The sequence below is a fragment of the Alosa alosa genome, chromosome 11 (assembly GCF_017589495.1).
Source record: "Alosa alosa isolate M-15738 ecotype Scorff River chromosome 11, AALO_Geno_1.1, whole genome shotgun sequence".
Taxonomy (NCBI): Eukaryota; Metazoa; Chordata; class Actinopteri; order Clupeiformes; family Clupeidae; genus Alosa; species Alosa alosa.
The window spans coordinates 3565736-3588083 of record NC_063199.1 but is presented as its reverse complement, the minus strand read 5'-3'; the positions used below and the strand labels follow the sequence as shown (position 1 = coordinate 3588083).

Sequence of the window (22348 nt, the reverse complement as noted above, 5' to 3'; positions counted from 1 at the left end):
AAACATTTAGAGAACATATAAGAAGGCTCAGTATACACTTTTCTGTGAGAGTCCAGCCATAACAAATACTGGCAATGCAGCTGCAATAATGTCCACTTGCAGTGATGCAGCACATGATTAACCACTGACCTAACTCGCTCGGCATTATCAATAGGGCTTTAACAATCATCCCTCCCTGCCTCCTTCGACCCCCTCCAATTTGCTTACAGAGCCAACAGGTCTACAGAGGATGCCATCTCAAACCTTATGCACACCACCTTAACTCACCTGGAGGGGAATGGGAATTATGTGAGGATGCTGTTCATTGACTTTAGTTCAGCATTCAACACGATAGTACCTCTCACCTTGGTCACAAAGATGAAAGCCTTAGGACTGAACACCACCCTGTGTCACTGGATATTTGACTTCCTCACCAACCGTTCACAAGTGGTTAGAGTGGGGGGTCTGACATCTGACTCATTAACCATCAGCACTGGTGCTCCCCAAGGCTGTGTTTTGAGTCCACTGCTGTACAACATATACACACATGACTGCAAAGCCAACAGTAGTCATACCTCCATCATCAAGTTTGCAGATGACACAGTGATCTTGGGCCTGATTAGTAACAACAATGAACAGCTGTACTTGGATCAGGTTGATGAGGTGGCACAGTGGTGTCAATCTAACAGCTTGACACTGAATATCAATAAAACCAAGGAAATGGTAGTGGATTACAGAAGGCAGCAGCAGAACTACAGTTACACCCCACTAATGATCAGCGGGCAACCTGTAGAGAGAGTCACAAGTTTTAAATACCTTGGTGTCCACATTACTGAAGACTTAACATGGACTGTTAACACTCAATATGTTCTAAAAAAGTCCAGACAACGACTCTACTTCCTTCGTCAGCTAAGGAAATTCAAAGTTTCTACATCCATCATGAAGGCCTTCTACACTTCAGCGGTTGAGAGTGTTCTAACTGGTAGCATCATCACCTGGTATGGGAACTCCACAGTTAGAGATTGTAGTACTCTGCAGAGAGTAGTGCGCTCAGCTGAACGCATTATAAGAACTCAACTCCCTGCTCTACAAGATATCTATTCCAGAAGAGTACTCCTAAGAGCCCAAAAGATTCTGAAGGACTCTTCTCATCCTAACAATGGATTATTCCTACCGCTGAAATCGAGAAGACGCCTATGTAGTCACAAAGCCAGAACTGAGAGACTCAGGAGAAGTTTTTATCCCCAGGCCATCCGAACTCTGAACTCACACTATACTGACTTTGCACACATTCACTCCTCAGCACTCTCAAACATTTCCCAACTCTGAACTCACACTATACTGACTTTGCACTCATTCACTACTCAGCACTCATGACCCCCCCACACACACACACACCTACAAGACTTTTAGCACTTTTACATCCCTCTCCCTATGCTACAGACCTTTTATTTATTTTCTTATTTCATCACACGTCAAAACACACACACACACACACACACACATATCTGACTTTCTCCAACTTTTGCACATCTCCATAGAACTTTTTATTTATTATTTTTGATTTCTCCTCCATCTACCCATGTCCTTGATTGCCTAGCCTTTCTCCCCCCCCCCCCAACACACACACTTACATCATCACTGTCATCACTTCACATACATACAGCACACTGCTTGCTACAGTAAGCCTCCTCTACATACTTGCTGCACACTGCCCCCACACATACACAGCACATTGTCTTCAGGATCTTCTCCAACACACATCCTCTACATACTTACAGCACACTGCCCCCACCTACACACTACACACACACACACACACACACACAGTCACTGCTCCACTCCCCTCCCGCCCACACACACATCTTCACTGTCATCACTCACATACATACAGTACTCTGCTTGTAAATAGTAATCGGTGCCCCCCACCCAATCCCAATCCTCCTCCACCTTTTTTATGCAGCCCTTGCCACTTAATCTACTAAACCCCTCTTCTACTGCACTCTTTACCCCCCCCCATTAATGCACAAATAGGCTGACACCAGACATAATTTCACTGCATTTCTTACTTCCAGTAACTATATGCATGTGACAATAAACTTCCTTGTATCCTTGTATCCTTGTACAATACACCAACTTCACGATTCGGTTTGTATCACTATTTTTGAACCACGGTTAGCGTAGCTAGCGAAGCGGTCATATACATGGATTTCTATGGAACGTCAAGAAAACATGCGTGCGCAACCAAGAGGCAGAAAGCACCATAGAACAGCATAGAGCAATGCAAAAGAGCAAAAGAATAAAATGAGTTTTTGTGCTGAAAACTGCACCAATTCGAAATCACGATGGTTAGAGAACGTTAAATATGTTCAATATCCCATGATATCGCATATCGCCAAAAATGGAGTAGGTAAGACTGTTTTTTAGTGGCAGGCTAGCACATACCGTTGACTTGCGCTAGCCTAGCACCTGCGAACTCTGCAATTAGAAGGACTGGATGAAACGTGTTGAAAACGGTCTTCACTGATAAATATCACACTTGCTTACTTGGAAATGAGGTCCTATGTCCAAAATCCTGAACCACCCCTTTAACAGTACACATGTAATACTATTTTTGTCCACTGGTGGTTGTTTTGGCGCTGTTTCGCGTTTGCCATCAAAAACGGAATGAAATGTAGACCTATCTGCAAATCTGCCTGTAAGAGGCCTATGCTGACTGCATCAGTGCTCAAAGTATTCTAAAAGTTTATAAATGAATTGTTAATAACTAACTAACTAACTTATATTCAAGTCATATTTCTGCGACTTTCTGGGATAATTATTTTTATTTGTTCAAATGTTCATACAATGTTCACAAGTTCAGGTGAGTGAAAGTTAGAATGGTGGTCATTTCAGACCACTTCAGCACTTCATAAAATTCTCATAGTTTGAGAACTTTACATATTCAGAGTTCACACATTTTTAATGAAATATACTTTTGGGACTACCTGCTAATACTTTTGGGAATGCAAAAGTCTTTTTATTAGTATTATTTAATTTGAGTTACATTTTACACTGATATGGCATGATGGCAATATAAACACAGCTAACAATGGTATTAAATTGCAATAGCCTATAGATTAAATGTAATGGAATATTCAACTAAGGTAGACTGCTGTTGTTCACAGCACTAAGCTATTTATGGTTACTGATATACTCCGAGTCTCTGGCCCTCTCTTACAGCCAGGCATAGTAAGCTGGCCCTCGGAAGAAAAAGTTTGGGGACCACTGGTCAAAAGTAAGATGTGTGTTGCTTATGCGGCCGTGTAAGCGGCAAAGCACTGCGTGAAACACTAGGAAGGGTGTGTCACGGTTCTGCCTTTTCACATTGCGACACAGGTTCGTGGATACGAGTGTCGCGATTTCGGTTTCGAATCGCATGTTACAGCCCTAATAGTCAACGGCTTGAATTCACTGCAGTCTTTAAAAGGTGCTCCAAATGATCATACGTTTTAAGCTAAAACGTTTTTGTCACTTATAGCAAACATCACCTCACCATCCGCTAGCTGCCTGTGTCCTGAATACACTGTAAAAACATGATCTCTGGACAGCCAGGCTCCAAAAACAGCCACAAAACAACTTGGGCAAACCTTGCCCATAAAAACATAACAAACTGTTCCAGCAAATCACCGACGAGATGTGCATTTAGGAGACTTTCAATTGCACGGGAGGGAGGGGGAGGACGTAGCGAGCTAGGTTTCTGTTTTGTTTGAACTAGAGGTCTGCACGGGACTTATTTTTCAGAGAAAGACTCCAGATGTCAGTTTCTTGGTTCTTAATGTAGGCTAACAACTGAAGTAGGCCTAGTCTGGTTCTCTATTCCTCTGTAATGCTTTCGATTTTTGAGTTTTGACAATGAGCAGCATGAACAAATTGAACCCACGTAAATGACGATATAGGCTATAGGCCTGCTATCCGTCAGTTATGCTTAAACCCCGTTTTTTACTGCTGCCTAACAGAACATCCAGCTGAACTATAGTTATGAACAGTACTTTAATCATTTCCATATTTAATTTCACGCACATATTTAATTTGCGGGAGTGCAGTCAGTGAATCATCGGTTTGTCCCGCACCCGCGAACGCACCTCTCTCATCCCGCCCGCTCTCGCAAAGAGCTTTCAAAAGTTGTCCTGCGCCGCACTCTTTTGCGTCAGGACCCGCGGGTCTACCGCGGGAGTGCAGACCTCTAGTTTGAACGTCAACAGAAGTGACTTTACCCAGCATCACTTAGAGCGCCTTTAAACAAGTTCTCTGGTGGACAAAACTACAGTGAAAGTCCTCAGCACTGATGGACAATAGATCCATACCATACCCAAGATATCACTAATTAGAGGTGTCATGAAATGATCTTAGCCTACAGATAAGAACAAAATGATTCATACCCCTGGCAAATATAGATTTAATGTTGGTTTTCTCTTGACCAATATGTTTGACACTTCCACATGCCAAAAGGTTGTAAGACAATGTGGTAGAAACATGGAATAAGAAAAAGAAGCGTTTTCATTTTCTGCTAAAAAGGTATGGTCTACAATCATTGTGGAGACATGGAGAGGTTTGGTAGGTATTATAAGAACCATTTTGAAAGCTGTGATCATTTTAGACATGCAGTTTTTCATAAAAATGTTAACAAAGATGAAAACCGCTTCTTTTTCTTATTTAAGAGAAAACCAACATTAAATCAATTTTGCCAGGGGTATGAATCATTTTGTTCCTAACTGTACCTGCCTACAGTCTCATGTGCAGGGTAGATTGCCTATTAGACAAGAATGAATGAACACTCAATGAGTTACAGGTGCTAACCAGACTGACTAAAAAAAGTAGTTGGTGTAGTGTACCTTCCACATGTCTGCGTACTGTCCACACAGTATTGGGGTTACCAGGCAGCTCTGATACAGCCATCTCCGACACCTATCGAGATAAAACACAGGAGAAGACTTCTAGAACACTAGCTTTTTAAGATACAACTTACATGGCCTTTATATTCCATTGCTCTCTTACTCATATCACACACACACACACTTGATTGCTAGATTGGTTGGTGAGATTGAAAAGAAATCCCTATTATGTAACTTATGCTCACTAAAACATTTCTAAAGGGTAAGGTTTCTGTTTATCACCCCCCAAGAACTGAACTACATGAAATTGTATCTGGGAGGGCTAGATTAGTGTCACAGATCCAATGGGCAGAATTATCATTAACATTTCAGCTATAGTACAATAAAGCTAAAAGTAACTCTGCACATGTTCCTTGAACTTGAAGTAAGTAAATTTTGCACAACTTGCTTTTTTGATTAGCATGGGAGTACATGCTTATACCCCTTCCACCAGAAATCCATGTCTTATCACACTGGCTGTGTGTGCTATAGGGCAGTGGTTCTCAAATGGGGATATGTGAAGGCACTCCAGGGGGTATGTGAGATTTTAAAATATAAATATATTTAAAAAGTAGAATCCATGCAAAAATACTTTAAAAACAATTATTTAATAAATATTTCAGGAAAATATAAGTTCATAAAATGAATTTTATATTCCAGTAGGCTATTCAATTTCATTATCCTAAAAACCCAGAGCCCCCCATACCAGGATGGTTCGACCCAACCTGTCACATGCCACCCGCCATCACCTGTCAATCACTGTCAAAACTAAAACGATGGAGTCGTGGTTGAAGCGTAGCGGTAATTATTGTGAAAACACGGAGGGACAAGTGGCAAAGAAGGCTAAACCAGAGCCAGCAAAATTCCGTGCTCTGTTTTAAGTCTTTTTTTCTCAACTAAAAATGCTTTGCACTGGTTAGGGGGTACCTGGCTGAAAAAAATATTTCACAGGGGGTACATCACTGAAAAAAGGTTGAGAACCACTGCTACAGGGCATTGACAAATAGTCTACTGGTAAGCCAATAGGACACGAGTATTTTTTGTCAACTGGGGAACTGCTGATCTGCATGATTCACAAGGGTCACATTTTTAGGTTGGAAAATCCAGAATTCAGATTAATCCGAAGAATCACATCCCTGATTATATCTGTAGAAATGTGAAAAAGGTATGGTACACACACACACACATCTGTGAAAACGTACCTCCAATCCATGTCTCAACACTCTTAATGTTGATCTGGGGCCTCGTCCACAGGCCACGTACAACTGGGGAGTGTCCTCATTAGCCAGATTGGCAATCTACACACACACAAACACACACACACACACACACACACACACACACACACACACGGAGAAAGGTCAGTGGCAGCATCGACTTGGCATGTAGGGTTTACTGTCCAGGGCAAATGGACTCTGAGATCAGAATGAAGTAGCTCTCTCCAGTGCTCAGTCAGAGAAGAGACATGAAAGATTCATCAGCAGAGTAGAAAAGAGTCCATTAAAAAGGAAATACAAACAGACTCTCGGTCACTGAAGTAGGCATGCAAAAAGTAAATAAAAATAATTTGTGTAACTAATAAAACGACCAACTTTTCTGGCCTCTGTATAGTACACGTGTGCGCACACACACACACACACACACACACACACACACACACACACACACACACACACACACACACACACACACACACAAAGATACAATAACAAGCATAAGAAACAAGTGCTAAATCTACTGTGTGACAGCAGCCGGTTTTGTGATGGTGAAGAACTTAAGAGCTACTTAAGAAAGGTTAAAATGAAGGGTGTGGCACCAGTTTGCATGGAGTGATAATAATAGACAAGATGGTGTTAAAATGCTGTATGTGTGAAGCTTATGAATAGAATGCAGAGGAAAAAATACTCAGAAAATTGGAACAAGAACTGGTGGGCTATGCAAAAGGAAACTACCTAATTGTAACCAAAGAATGCCCTTTTTTGGCCAATACTGCAGAATCGAAGCTGAAGCTTGAAAAACAAGGCGCTTTTATATCTGACTGCATGAAAGTCAAATTTATTTTCCTGCTAATCGCAATGATCTTAAAGGAGAATTCCGGTGTGATATTGACCTAAAGTGTATTGAAACATGATACTGAGTGTGAACGTATGTCTCATATTCCATCTCGGCTTGTCCCCTGCACTCCAAAATCTGGCACTAGTTAGCCGATGCTACCAACAGCTTTTTCAATAGTGGTGCTTCGGCATCGGGCTAGCCATGCAAATAAATCACTGTTTTACACCCATTTACGAGGTTGCTGCTACTGGAAGAAACTGGAATCCATGCATTTCCACTGAATTATTTTTGGAATCTGATCCCTTATCATACCTGTTCATTCTTACTCATTGCTCGACTTATCGTGACTAAATTCAAGATGGCTGCAAACGCTAAACTTCGTGAAGATACTGTCTGTATAAATCGTCTTGTAAGTAAACTACCAGTGCTTTTTCAAAGTTCTCAATGTCTCGTTTTAAATGTCAGGGCCCTTGGAAGTCTACCAATGAAGTGTGGAGATACATTGAGCCTTGTAAATGGGTGTAAAACAGTGATTTATTTGCATGGCTAGCCCGATGCCGAAGCACCACTATTGAAAAAGCTGTTGGTAGCATCGGCTAACTAGCGCCAGATTTTGGAGTGCAGGGGACAAGCCGAGATGGGCTATGAGACATACGTTCACACTCGGTATCATGTTTCAATACACTTTAGGTCAATATCACACCGGAATTCTCCTTTAAGTAATGCAACTAACCTGCCCTAAAGAAAAGACAAACAAGAAACTCCATCCTCAGGGCATAATGCAACATTTAAAAAAGCAGAAGTGGTGGTGTGTGTGTGTATCAAATAAGGAAAAACAGAAAACAAGGCTCTAATGATTATAAACACATTTCACTGCATTAAATATTTAGAGGACAGTTTGCACTACAGTATAAAGGTAGGGGCAACGTGGCCTACTGGTTAGGGCATCGGGCCTGTAACTGAAGGGTTGCCGGTTCGATCCCCAACCAGTAGGGGAAAAAGTTAACCTAGAAATCTAGACGCACCTTAGCGGCTAGCCTAGCAACTCTCCGTTGTCTTGTGAGCTCGAAAAATTAAACTTCTATCAGGCCAATCAAATCGTGTATAGAGTTGTTAGGCGGGCTTAACATAATGATTGATGGCAGAGTTGCAACGGTTTTGCTTGCATTCCCTGCTACTTGAAAACAAATAAGATAATGTTGCTGTTGGCGAACAGTGTGACACGAGTTAAGCTTTTATTAAGTTGCCAAAAGTTTGAACTAGCTCCGCTGGTGGGAAACCATGGGACTCATAGCGCTGTCCTATTGCGTGCAGAGGAAATTTGAAAGACAACCGATTATCCCGTCCCTCGGACTGAGCACTGCGAACGGTGAGTGTCCAGACCCTACATTTTAATGGGGGTCTGGCTCGTCAGGCTAGGAAAAAGTGGGTGGGGGAAGCTTCAACTAGGCTACTGATCTGGAGTTATGGCAGAGATAGGATATCGTAGGTGTCATGTGATGTAGTCAATGTTCAGGCCAATATTCATCTACTGCAAGTTCAGTAGGCTGTCAGTGTGAAATCTTTTCTATTTATGGCCTTCTCTAGCCTATGTCCATATAGGCAATCTCTGGTGTAGTTACAAGAAAAATGACTTAAGTTAATTGTGGCTTATAGGCCCAATGATGTTATGAGGTTTCTGCATCAGGGACCATCCTTCTGTTCATCATCTCTCCTATATTCTCTACTCCTTCCTCACCCCTCTCTTTCTTTCTCTTTCCTCTCCTCTCTCGTTCTCTCTCTTCTTTGGCAAGCGGATAAGTTCAACATGTGTGCTGCTGACTGTGTTAAGACCCTGCACTATTTTACCTCAGGTAGGCTACTACTGAAGAATTGGTCAGTCATTGGCAACATAGCTTGTTTGTGAAGGATATAGAATCTTTGATATAGCCTAGTGGGCTAAAGGTAAATTATCACCTTAGTTTTCCTGTAGGCACTTTCTTTGAATTTACACTTATTATGTATTTAATAGGTTTCTACACAATTAGTATAGTATAGTATATACTTTTTTGATCCCGTGAGGGAAATTTGGTCTCTGCATTTAACCCAATCGGTGAATTAGTGAAACACAAACAGCACACAGTGAACACAAAGTGAGGTGAAGCACACACTAATCCCGGCGCAGTGAGCTGCCTGCTACAACGGCGGCGCTCGGGGAAATCACCTTTGGCCAGGACGGCCATTTATTGGAACAGGAAGACACAGACACAATCAGACACACGGATTATGAAATATAACCGTGTTTGGAATGAAAAGGTAATACTATGTCAGATTCAGAGCCGTTCTAGCCTAGTGTATTAAGGTGCACTGGTCGAAAAATTGTGTGGGCAACATAGTAGACATGAAACTGCAGTCAAATTGGATCAAAATTGACATTAATACAGATATGGAAACTCAGGCATATGATGTAGACTCAGGCATATGTGTGTCCCTCATTTAAGCTGACAACAGTCAAGATGATAGAACACTAACCAATGTCATTTAATTACTAATCATGGTCTTACAAATTAGTCCACATCTGTCCTCTTTCTTCAAATCACCCCATGGCCCTGTTATTATAGTGAGTTTGTGCTATGGACATTCTGAATAAATGACCAACTATTCCAAGACTAGGACCTGCTCAAGTCATTAACTATTTTTTATTATTATTATTTTCAAAGGGCAAATGGCAGTGTTGTATGGGTTTGTAATGTATATTTGTAGTATGAGCACACAGTAGATAGATAGATAGATAGATAAACTATTTACACCATTGGATTGTTAGCACTGCCAGGCGCAAGTGGCCAACCCAGACGCCAGAAGCAACCCTGCAAGACGCAAAGTTGTAGTGGAAGGATGGAAGTCACTCAAACTTGCCCGCCAGATGCAAAACTGGCTGAGTTGTAACCAAAAAAAAAAAAATCCTGGCCCCTCTGTTTTGGAAGGATTAGGACTGTATCTGACTAAATGTGGTTGTAAAGACTCCGGTGTGTCAGCCAAAACACAAATGACGAGGAGACAGGATTTTGGAGTTACGTTTCTTTTACCTCCGAATGCAATGTAGTCTGCAATACACAGAAAGTAACCAAAAGGCATATTACAATCAGGGTATTATCAAATACAAAGGCAATACAACATAAATTGGATGCACATTGTATACCAAACATAAAATTGGCATGGCAGACAGCCACTGACTTTACTAAGAGCACCCTCTACTGGTCGCTCAAACACAACCATGAAACAGTGTAATGGCTGCTATATGCAGGGGCAAGTACTAACACATGTCTACTTAGAAATGACGGTTAAACTAGCAATTATACAGTTCCAAACTATACAATATATCTCTACAATTTCGCTAGCAGACAACAATAGAAAGGAAACGCTAACACACTGCAAGAAAACCCGCGGCTTTATGCATTAATCTCCGTCGGTTAATCACGCATTTCTCCCGAACCTCCGCGATTATAAGGTCCAGTATGTAGGAAATAATGGAAAATAAACTGTAACCATTCCAAAAATGATCACCATATGTTGTCAGAGAGTAAGGAAACACGATGAATTAAAGCAATGGCTTATTTGACAACATTACTCTAACCCGTAAAACCCCGTAAAACCCATGGGGAAAAAATGAGTTACGGGGCGGAATCTCTTGGAATTTTCGTTTATGTTTTGAACGATTAATTCTAGAATAGCGTATTAATAATGGGCTAGCGCGTCCTCCTATTTGGGTTGCCAAATATAGTAAAGGCCAACTGTCAACAGCTGTCAGTTGTAGTCATGAACGCCTACGAGGCAGGCAAATTTCCAAAATTAAAACAAGAAACAAATTAAGTGGACATCGGAGGAGCTTCCCGAGATGGTGACGTCTTCGTCAAACGAAGAATATCAAGTCTGACGCAGAGCTGGCCATATTTCTCCACAACAGGTAGCCTAGGCTAAACTTCATCTGCATCGCTAACTTCAGCTAAATATGTTACGTTGGTTAGAGAGGTATTTTTTGTTTTCACTGTTTCCGTAATGTGTAGCTGGGTCATGGTTGGAAAAAACGTTAAAGCAGCTGCAGGTCAACTAACGTTAGCTAAGTCTTCATTACATCTGGCAACCCAGGAGAGGCTCGCGTCTGGTAGTCTTGAGAACGTTCACCAGTGTTTAGATTTTTTGTCTACAGAACGTTCGGTAACAGTCCTACAAATCGCACCTTTAAATTATTGCCTGCACATTTACCTCGCGGTTAACATCATCGCTCACAATAGCACTTTAGAACATTCATTACTTACATTATGTCATGCACTAGCACTCGTGGCAACTTCAATATTACGAACAGGAAATGTCTGTGTAAAACTGACCACACTAACGTTCCCCTGCTTCTTCTTCTCCACTGTCTGAACTATTTCGCGGGGAATTCTTCTTCTTTTTTATATGGCGGTTGGCAACCAGCTTTTTGGTGCATTACCGCCACCATCTGGACTGGAGTGTGGATCAAATGGTCAACCTACTACACTTTCCTAAATTCTTTTCAATAACCCAGTTACCTTCAAAAAAGAAAAACAAACTTCACCTGATTCTCTTTGCAGTATATTATTCAAATTTACCAAGTTGTGAGATCAATCTTTGTCTGGCTTGATGGTACTCAGGACAATATAACATGCTCTATATGGTCTCTTGACTATTGCAATATTCACACATTCCATCAACATGCTTTTTCATGGTAAACAATGTTCTGTTTAATCCTGTATGTCCTAGCCTCATTCTGGTGACCACACCTTCTTCTTGCTTACTTATGCATGTATTCCTGCTCCTCCCCACCTTTCCTTGAATACTATGCAGGTGTCTCCCAGACTGTTCATCATCCCATACAAATTGCCATTTTTTATTTATTTTAGCTTTAATTATACTTTTGACTTCAGCTTTGCAGTATTTAATATTCATCTCTATATCAGACTTCCCTGCTGCTTTCTTCACACAATTAATCTGCTCATTCATTACCTCCTACACCTATGAGCTTGTAAATGTAGTACTAATACCAGACTTAAGCAGATTGTTGGCTAATTGCATTATTTCATATACTATGTCCTGTCTAGACTCAGAGTGAAAACGTTTAAGGCTTATCAAAGCTGAGCTAGAGTCTGACGCAATCACAGCTTGCTTAGGTCTCCCACAATAAGGCCATCCATATTCCTATCATTTCTGCTGTGTATACAGCTAAATCATCATTGATTCTTTTTTGCAGATTCCATGTTTAATTGAGGGATAACATAAGCAACTCCCATTTTCTTATCAGTCTGCGTAGATGCATCAGTATATAAAATGATTTGCTCGCTATGTAACTCTGGACCCTGTAATGATCCACTTCAACATCCTTCTTTTCCTCTAATAAGCCCAAGTCTACTGGAACCTCTGACATCAGCCAAGGAGGAACAACAGGATATGCCCCTGTAGGGCTTATGTCAAGAGCACTGATTCCTAGTTATTACCTTTTGTCTTATTGTCCAACTAAAACTTTTAATAAGGTAACTCTCTCTCTCTTGACACCGCCATAAAACTGATTGACTCATGTGTTTTTCACTATGACCCCTTAGATTTGTCCAAGAGACAGCTGGTCTCTTCTAAGATGGAGAGGCATCTCTCCCATCTCTACCTGGACTGCTGCCACTGGCATGGTCTTAATTGCCCCACAGCATAGCTTCAAACCTTGGTTCTAAATTACATTTAGTTTCTTAAGTGTTGTTTTAGCAGCAGACCCATACACTACACACCCATAATCAAATACAGATCTCATCAGCCCTGTATAGATGGCTTTTAAAGCAGGTCTACTTGCTTCCCATTCAACTCCACGCAGCCACCTCATCACATTCAACACTTTCTTGCATTTCTCAATAATTTTTTGGATATGCATTGTCCAAGTTAATCGTTTATCAAACCACATTCCCAAATATTTGAAGAATTCCACTCTTTCTAAATCTGCCCCAGATAATTTGATTTTAACATCTAAATTTATTTTCTTCCTAGAGAAGACTAAAGTCTTTGTTTTGTCTATTGAGATCCTAAACCCCCCTTGATGGGCCCATTCTTCTTTTTTCGTCCCCTTAGAATTATAGGGTTCTATCTACGTTTTGAGTAGTTCTGAGATATTGAGCTTCAAAGTCTTTGAATTCCATAAAGTTATACCAGAGATTTTCTAATGTGGAGACACAGCACTCAAAAACTACTCCATAGAAATGCATGGGGCTAGTTTGTCACGCCAATATGGCCGTTGTCTACACATATCCCACCCCTTCCTCGGCAAAACGTCGACATGTGAATACATTGAGCCAATCATGTGGTGTGATGTGAATACATTGAGCCAATCATATGGTGTGTTGTGAAGACATCGTGCCAATCATGTGTTGTGATCTCGTCGCTGGAGCAAGATTGGTATCGAAGCCTTTATATGAGATTATATGAAGCCTTGCGCACTCGCATTTCTGCCGGAATGGATGCCCGACGAGTGCCCAAAAAGCGTTGTCATATGGCCGCCGAGTGGAGGGACTTGCCTAAAAGGACTTTGGTTATACTGATAAGCGGAACAAACCTCTTTAGATATAATGTCCAAAAATGCATACAACTACAAGAAACACCTCACCTCATCTTCTTAAGGTGTCACTGAATAAGAATATGTCAATAACTCAATTTTGACAAAAATGTCAGATAGAACCTTATAATTCTAAGGGGACGCACCGCCTGTTGCATCCTACCCACCACAAAATCTATATTTCTTCCTTTTTTCCACATTGCTATCTGCAAACAATGCTACCCCAACTGAATTTTGTATGTCTTTAAAAACATCATCAATCATTATTGAAAATAATAGTGGACTAACAATACTTCCTTGTGGGACACCATTTTTCACACTGTATCTCTCACTTAATTCTCCATTTATTTTTGTTTGAATTGTTCTATTATAGACAAAAACCCTTTAATCTATTGGAACATCCTTCCCTTTATGATGACCGCCGCAAATTTTTGGTCAACGATACCCGGGACACCGAACCACCGGGGCACATGAAATTTGGTGGGTATGTAGCCCCACTACACTTTTACGGAAAAATGTAGTTTCGTCCCCGGGGGCCACACCCCCCCCCCCCCCCCCCCGTGCTGGGCCCCCCGAACCGCAAAAAAAGCAGTTTTTCCTAAATAACTACCTGAACCGTGGCACTGAGGATGAAGAATCTTTAATGGTATGTTGGTCTCAAGGGCCCACATCAATCTGGCCCATAATCACTCATTTGTGATTTGCACCCCCCCAGTAAAAAATGAAAATGCAATATTATTCTGCTTTAATCGCCCCTATCTTCAGTTAAGATGTTCAGAACTGCACCAAATTTTATGTGTATGATTGACCTGGCATTCTCTGGGGGTATGCCAAGTTTCGTAGAATTTCATCCATGGGGGGGTCTAAAAAAAATTAGGTTATGTGTACATTTAGTGACTGTACACTCATTGGCCTGTAGATGGCGGTGCACACATATACACATGCACACACACACACAGGCACCCACATACTATCAGTATTAGAACGGCCGATACATAATTACAAATTCAGCAGGATTAAAAGAAAGCCAAAATAAATATTCATCATCATCATCATGGCTGCATTTCCAGTATTGGCGATAAGTAGTCGTTTGTCCTAGGTGGCGCGTCGTTGCAGTGAGATGTAATTTTGTTGGAAGTTAAAAGTGGGTTGGAAAAACAATGGACGCTTCATATGTATGTGTAGTTTACCGCAGAGAACGTCTAAGATAGAGTGGAGGGAAGTGGTGGAGGGTGTGCAACTTTTGTTAAAAGAGGGATGCAGTTTAGAGAGGCTAAGAAGGGTGAGGATTTAGAATATATTGTAATAGAAATATGGACAGATAGTGGTAGTATGGGTATCATTAATTATTACAATCCATGCAGACAACTAGAAGTTGAGAATCTGGATGAAATGTGGGATAACTTAAATGGGAAAGGTATTTGGTGTGGTGATTTTAATGCACACAGTACTCTTTGGGGGGATAGGGATGATTCTAATGGAAATATGATTGAGGAATATTTGGGTGAGAAGGGGCTAGTATGCTTGAATGATGGCTCAGGTACGAGAATAGATATAGCTAGGGGATATGAATCTGCAATAGATCTGACTCTGGCTACAAAGACAGTAGCTGATAAATGCCAGGGCTTAAATTTCACTGCGGGATTGCGGGTATTGCGCATAATTTGTTCAAGTCCCGTAACTCTAGCCATCATAATGCGAGAAATTCCCGCATACACTTTTACAGCCTGTCTGATGACGTTAATATAGCCTAATCATTAAGTGGCGTGAATGCGGTGCTATTGACCGGACTGATCAACTACCGAGTTGAATTGAACATAGCCTCTTGCAGACGCACACACACACGGGGAGAGAGAGAGAAAGAGAAAGAGAGAGAGAGAGAGAGAGAAAGAGAGAGAGAGAGAGAGAGAACCACTTTGCGCTTAAGCAAATAGGCTACGCTACCATGGCAAACTTTTACATCTGGAAAGAGCTCCTTGGTAACTATCCTGCTAGCTCAGGTCACGTCAATACTTGATCCCAGAAAGATTGTCTTCGACATGTTAGTTTTTTGAACATTTATTGTATCTAATGACATAGAAAACATAATGATTTGCATACCGCACTATGCACAACTTTTATTCACTAGCGACTACAGCCTAAAACCGTCAGGTTGAAGGGGGGCTAATTACTCCATAGAATTACTCTCAGGTATTTTCTTAAAGTGACAGGCACTCAATTACACCTACTCATCACCAATGTGCACTCAATTGGACCTACACACCGCATTAAAGATATGCCTAAGTGTTATAGGTTAAACGTCAATATGAGGCATTCAAATTACTAAATATGTTTAGCTACTAGTAATTACTAGTAAAATGCTATACTTTAAAAAATGCATTATTAAATAAATACACTCTATATGAATTCAAAAATATATGATAGAAACATGTCACATAAGCTATAATTTTCAGTGTGTGTTTGTGTGTGTGGAGAGAGTCAAGCAGAATCTAGGATGTCCACTGTTGTGAATGATCCCACTACAGTATATATTACTGATGACGTCAGGGTGGTGGGGGCCCCAAAATCAAACACTTTTTTTAAAAAAAGTATCGAAGTATTGAAATCGCAATCGAAATCACAATCCCCCCCCCCAAATTGTGTAAATCCCCCCTACATGAATAACCTAAGGGGGGGAATTCCCCCCCATTTTGAAAAATGAATTTTAAGCCCTGAATGCAGCTGGGAAGTATTGAGGGAAAGTACTATAGGCAGTGACCATTTTCCAATTGCAATTAAGGTAGGAGTGGAGGTGATAAGGGAGAGTGTAATGAGGGAAGGTAGGTGGATGTTAGAAAGAGCAGATTGGGACAAATTTAGAGAGTTCAGTGAATACAGATTGGTGGGTGTAAATAAGGATCAAAGTGTTGAGAATTTATGTAGGGAAATCAGCAGCAGCGTATTAGATGCAGCAGAAGTAGCTGTTCCTAAAACTAAGAATAAAAACGTCACCAGAATTGTACCTTGGTGGTCTAAGGATTGCAGTGAGAGTATAAAGCATAGAAATAGAGCCTTTAGAATTTTGAAAAGGTCACACAACTTTCAGAATATGATTGAGTACAAAAGCAAGCAATAGTGCAAGCAATAGTGAGACAGACAATAAGGAAGGCAAAAAAAATATACTGGGAAAAGTTTTGTGATTCTATTGGCAGAACTACACCAATACAACAAGTGTGGGGTATGATAAAGAAAATGAGGGGTAATGGGAGAGAATATGAGTATCCAATAATGATGGATGATAACAGGATTATTACTAATAGTAGAGACAAGGCCGAAGTTATAGCAAAGACATTAGTAAAGGTACATAGTGAAGCAAATTTAAATCAGGTAGAAAGGGAAGCTACTAAACTAAGGTATAGTGCAGTTGGGTAATGATATTGAGGAAGGTGGTGTGATGGAGGTTCTATTTACAATGAAGGAACTGAATTGTGCTTTGAAGAAGGTGGGTAAATCTACACCAGGGAATGACAAGGTTTGCTATGCAATGATAGAAAATCTAACTGATAAAGGTAAGGAAGTAATATTGTCTCTTTTTAATAAAATATGGGTAGAAGGGGTAATCCTTTGTACTTGGAAGGAATCAATTATTATTCCTATTAGGAAACCTGGTAAAGACGCTAAGTAGTTATAGGCCTATTGCACTGACATCTCAGTTGGGTAAGACCATGGAACGAATGGTAAATGATAGATTAGTATTCTTTTTAGAAACTAAAGATGCATTAAGGAATTACCAGAGTGGTTTTAGGAAAGGTAGGGGGACCATGGACCCATACTTGAAGATGACATAAGGAAAGCTCAGGTAAACAAAGAAACAGTTTTAGCTATATTTTTTGATATAGAGAAAGCAAATGACATGATGTGGAAGGAGGGTCTTCTTATCAAATTATATCAGTTGGGAGTAAAGGGGAGAGGGTTTGCGTGGGTAAAATCTTTTTTATCTAGCAGGAAAATTAGAGTTAAAGTAAATGGGGTTTTGAGTGAGGAATATGAGGTAGACAATGGTACTCCTCAAGGGAATATTATTAGTCCATTACTATTTTCAGTAATGATAAATGAGATATTTAAAAATGTAGAAAGGTCTATTGGTGTGGCTTTATTTGCAGATGATGGAGCAATGTGGAAAAGGGGAAGAAATGTCAATCACATTGTAAATAAAATACAACAAGCAGTGGATACAGTACACACATGGACAATTGAATGGGGATTCAGGATATCTGTGGAAAAAACTAAGGTAATTTTCTTCACAAGGAAGAAAATAAGCCAGGAGTTACAGATTCAAATATCAGGTAAGGAATTGGAAAGAGTAGAGAGTTTTAAATATCTAGGTATATGGTTTGACAAAAGATTAACATGGGCAGTTCATATTCAGAAGATGGTAGAAAAGTGTAAAAAGGTATTTAATGTAATGAGGTGTTTGCGTGGGGTGGAATGGGGTGCAACTAGGAGTGCTATGCAAACAATATATACTGGACTGATTAGATCAGTTTTTGATTATGGGTGTGTTGTATATGGGTCTGCTGCTAAGATAGCTTTAAATAAACTAGACAGAGTGCAGAGTCTAGGTTTAAGACTAGTTGTGGAGCCATCCAAGTAGAGATGGGGGAGTTGCCTTTAGATCTCAGAAGGGACCAGCTTAGCCTGGTATTTTGGGCAAACCTTAAAGGTCATAGGGAAGACCATTTTATTCAATCTACATTGGTAGAGTGCCAAGAGAGACAAAATGGTACTAAAAGTAGTTTTGGGTGGACTATTAAACAGAAAATAAATGAGATGGAAATAGCCTTGTTGGATCTAAGTCCTACAGTAGTGTTTCCAAGAGTGCCTCTATGGACTCTTGAAGATCTTTCAGTTGATCTCAGTCTTTTGGAAGGAGCTAAGAATGGGGATATAGATAGTAATGTGGTGCAGGGGTACTTAAGTGAAAGATGGGGATAGGATTATATTGTACACAGATGGGTCCAAAAGGGATGTGAGAGTGGGGGTGGCTTTTGTTATTCCAAAATTAAAAGTAGTAACACAAAAAAGAATTAATGATAATTTAGCAGTCTATACAGCAGAACTAATTGCTATTTTAATGGCGCTCTCTTGGGCTGAGAGTAACAGGCCAAGAAGTTTAGTAATTGCTTCAGACTCAGCGTCAGCTCTGATGAGTATTCAGAACATAAATTCACAATCTAGACAAGACATTGTTATAGAAATTGTCCAAATGGCTAGTACATTAATTAAAGCTGGAGTCAATGTTGGACTTGTATGGGTTCCTGCCCATAAAGGAGTAACAGGGAATGAGTTGGCTGATAAGTATGCAAAAAAGGCAACAGAAATGGAGTATATCAGTTTAAACATTAAGTATAGTAAAGCTGAGGTGAAATCAATCATTAAAGGAAAGATAAAGGAGAAGTGGCAAGTATTGTGGGATAATGGTCAGACTGGTAGGAGATTTTATAATATCCAAAAAAGAGTGGGGGGGGGGAGTAGAAGTACTTGCAGAAATACACAGGAGGAGAACATAATTTCAAGAATGAGATTTGGGCACACAGGGTTAAACAGTACATTATTTTTAATGGAAAAACATGCTGATGGGAGGTGTAGTGTATGTAACACACAGGATACCATAGAGCATGCTATTGAAGAATGTACTAGATATAATAATGAGAGGCAACAGTTAATCCAGCAGCTAGAAGATGAAGAGATACCTTTGAAAGTAAGGGATATTTTGCTAAGGAATTCTGGTGATTTTTGTTTTGGGTTTTTCTAAACCCGTCTAATAAGGATATGATGATGTTCACATGAAATGTAATTTCCATTTTTTCTTGAAGCCGAAATAAATCTGAGGATGTTTATCGGACATGCTTGGTTTTTACTGCAGGTACGTTAATCTTATAATATCAATAAGGACCTAGGTAATGTTACCAAGAAGCGTTGGTTGAGTGATGGAGGCCAATTTGATTGATTGCATTTGTAGAAAACTATAAATGCGGTTATACCAAGCAAATTGATAGCAGCACTGTAATTGTATCTTTCGATTGTCATTTGTTGCACGTGCTACAAAAATCTTTCTGTGCAATGGAAGATTTACCAACGTTACACCGGTCTGATACAGTTTTGCCTATACATGAGTGAGACTGAGACGCCTGTTTATTTTGTTTTAAGTGCGTGCAGGGTGTGAGAGGGAATCAATGTGCTTTGATTCCAGCTTGGTAGTTGTAGTCTGTGAAATTAAAAAGCATGTGTGTGTGAAGTATCCAATGACACCTTCATTTCATTATGGCTGCTTTAGCAACACACCTTGAGCTACTGGGTCCCATTTAGAAGTGGCTACTTCATTCGCGCTTTCCTTGACTCATGGAGCTGCGTGAATTTTATTACAACTTTTAAGCCAGGATATGGCAGTTTAAGTCCGCTTGATACTGTAAGGCATGACGCCATTGGTTTCAAAGGAGATTTTATTTGTGTCGCCAGCATAGCCTATTGACAATTTATGTTGTAAATAGGCCTACCTTATAAGCCTACCTGTAGCTTAGGGAAGCTAACAGCTTTCTATTAGGATCTAATTTGTTAGTTACAGTTTTGTCATAACTCCCTGATGCATTTTTGCATTTAGAATAGCCAGAGCGTGGATATCTCAGTCGGGAATTAAACAATATCGGGTGCCTATGGACTAGGGTGAACCCAGCCTGATCTGCCCGCTATTTATTTTTTGATTTCTTAAAAGATTGAGCTTGGTCTTCAACTTTGGCCCGTTAAAATGTGTATGAACAGTCTAGCGACGCATTTCATAAGGCCCATTTGGACATGTCTGTTATTTGCACCACTGGTTAGATGTAAAACAGCATTTCGTTTCAGACTAGCCTACTGTTACTTAATTTGTGCATTAACAATAACGTTTCAGACTACTGTTACTTAATTTGTGCATTGACAATAAAGTACATGAACTAAAATCTTATGTAGAAGAAGAAACATTCACAAAAAATCCATCCATCCAAAAATGACCTTTGTTTTTGATAGCTGTTGAAAACGGCATGGAGCTGACAGAGATGTTTTTGTTTATAAATAAATAAATAAATAAATAAATAAATAACATTAGGCTGATACCTTTTGCTTTTCCCAAATACAATGTAGCCTACAAGTGTAAGTGACCTTTCATCAATCCAGTTGCAATGGATGAACTGTGATGAACTGTTAGAGATTTTAAAGGTTTTATAACAATGCTACATCTTCTTTGGCTATTCTACAATCTATTTCCCTTTTCAGCACAGGCTACTTTCTGTGCAGCCACACACACACACTCAGGCATGCCAAACAAGCATACACACACAAGTTTCAAGAGTGGGGGATGGAGTAAAATATGGAGACAAATTGAAGTGTGATTTATTTTCGGGAACGGATGTACAGGACTGAGCGGCGGTCATATTTTGTACCGCTATGCGGTACATCTAGTTATATTCACGATTAGAGTCTCGTGATGCCGGCTACTGTGTGTGTAGGTCAAAGTCCGCCGATCACGGCATTCCCCTATTTTGTAAAATTGATTTTTATTCCTCTGGGTGTTGCAATTGATATCAATGATTAATATGATTGCCCTCAGTAAAAAAGCACAAGAAACAGGACGCAAACAGTTACAAACAGTCACAAACAGTCAGGCTCTTGGCTTAATAAGATGTCGCGGGCTATCGGGAACGCGATGACCAGAAGGCGGCGTCGTGTAAAACAACGTGAGCTCAAACTAACGCCGCTGACTTATGACAACAACCATTCCACTTTGATACGAAACTACATTTTTGTACAACATTTATCCAGCAAAAATTACAGAATTTGGATCAAGTAATGTGGAGAAATATCGATATTAAGAAAATTGACGCCGATTTAATGGCATTTCCCCTTGTCCATGAGTCATGTATAACAGGTCACGTCGGTGGCGTTATCCCTCACATGTCAGAGTACTTAATCTACTAAACCCCTCTACTACTGCACTCTTTACCCCATTAATGCACAAATAGGCTGACACCAGACATAATTTCACTGCATTTCTTACTTCCAGTTACTATATGCATGTGACAATAAACTTCCTTGTATCCTTGTATTCAAAAACGTACCTTTATATTACATTACAATTTATAAAGGAACGAAATGTCAAAATAATTAAGCAATATGTTAGCTGGATGACACGAATATTAGTAAGGAAAAACAAGATTTTTACCGTAATGTCCAGTGAAATTACATATGTTGTGGCGCTATTGCGCGGCACGGCCAGCAGATGACATCATTGCACTACAGCAACCAGGAACCAGCAATAAACCTAGACACTCGAGATTTTAGGGCCGTTGTCAGCCACAACGGACCATCTGAAAATCTGAATTGTGAAGTAGACCTACTCCATAGTCACGTGTGCCTGTTCATTCATTCCATGTCAATAGAACAAACCAAATTAGAATAGGCTAGTGATCCAATAATACATACAATATGCATGGATATACTGTATGTGTGTGTGTGTGTATACACACACACACACACACACACACACACACACACCAGTGGCGGAGCTAGGGGGTGGCTTAGGGGGCTTAAAGGTCCAGTATGTAGGAAATAATGGAAAATAAACTGTAACCATTACAAATATGATCACCATATGTTGTCAGAGAGTAAGGAAACACGATGAATTGAAGTAATGGCTTATTTGACAACATTACTCTAACCCGTAAAACCCATGAAAAAAAATGAGTTACGGGGCGGAATCTCTTGGAATTTTTGTTTATGTTTTGAACGATTAATTCTA

General features: G+C 40.1%; 1 protein-coding gene across 1 annotated transcript in view; it reads right to left on the bottom strand.

The window, feature by feature from the left end:
* Window positions 1-12624, bottom strand: part of sf3b3 (splicing factor 3b, subunit 3) — a 41870-nt gene extending 29246 nt beyond the window's left edge. The window contains 3 exon segments of the mRNA XM_048257149.1: window positions 4854-4926; window positions 6095-6190; window positions 12604-12624. Of these exon segments, the coding sequence (XP_048113106.1) occupies window positions 4854-4926; window positions 6095-6190; window positions 12604-12624 (190 nt within the window).
* Between the last annotated feature and the right edge of the window lie 9724 nt (window positions 12625-22348).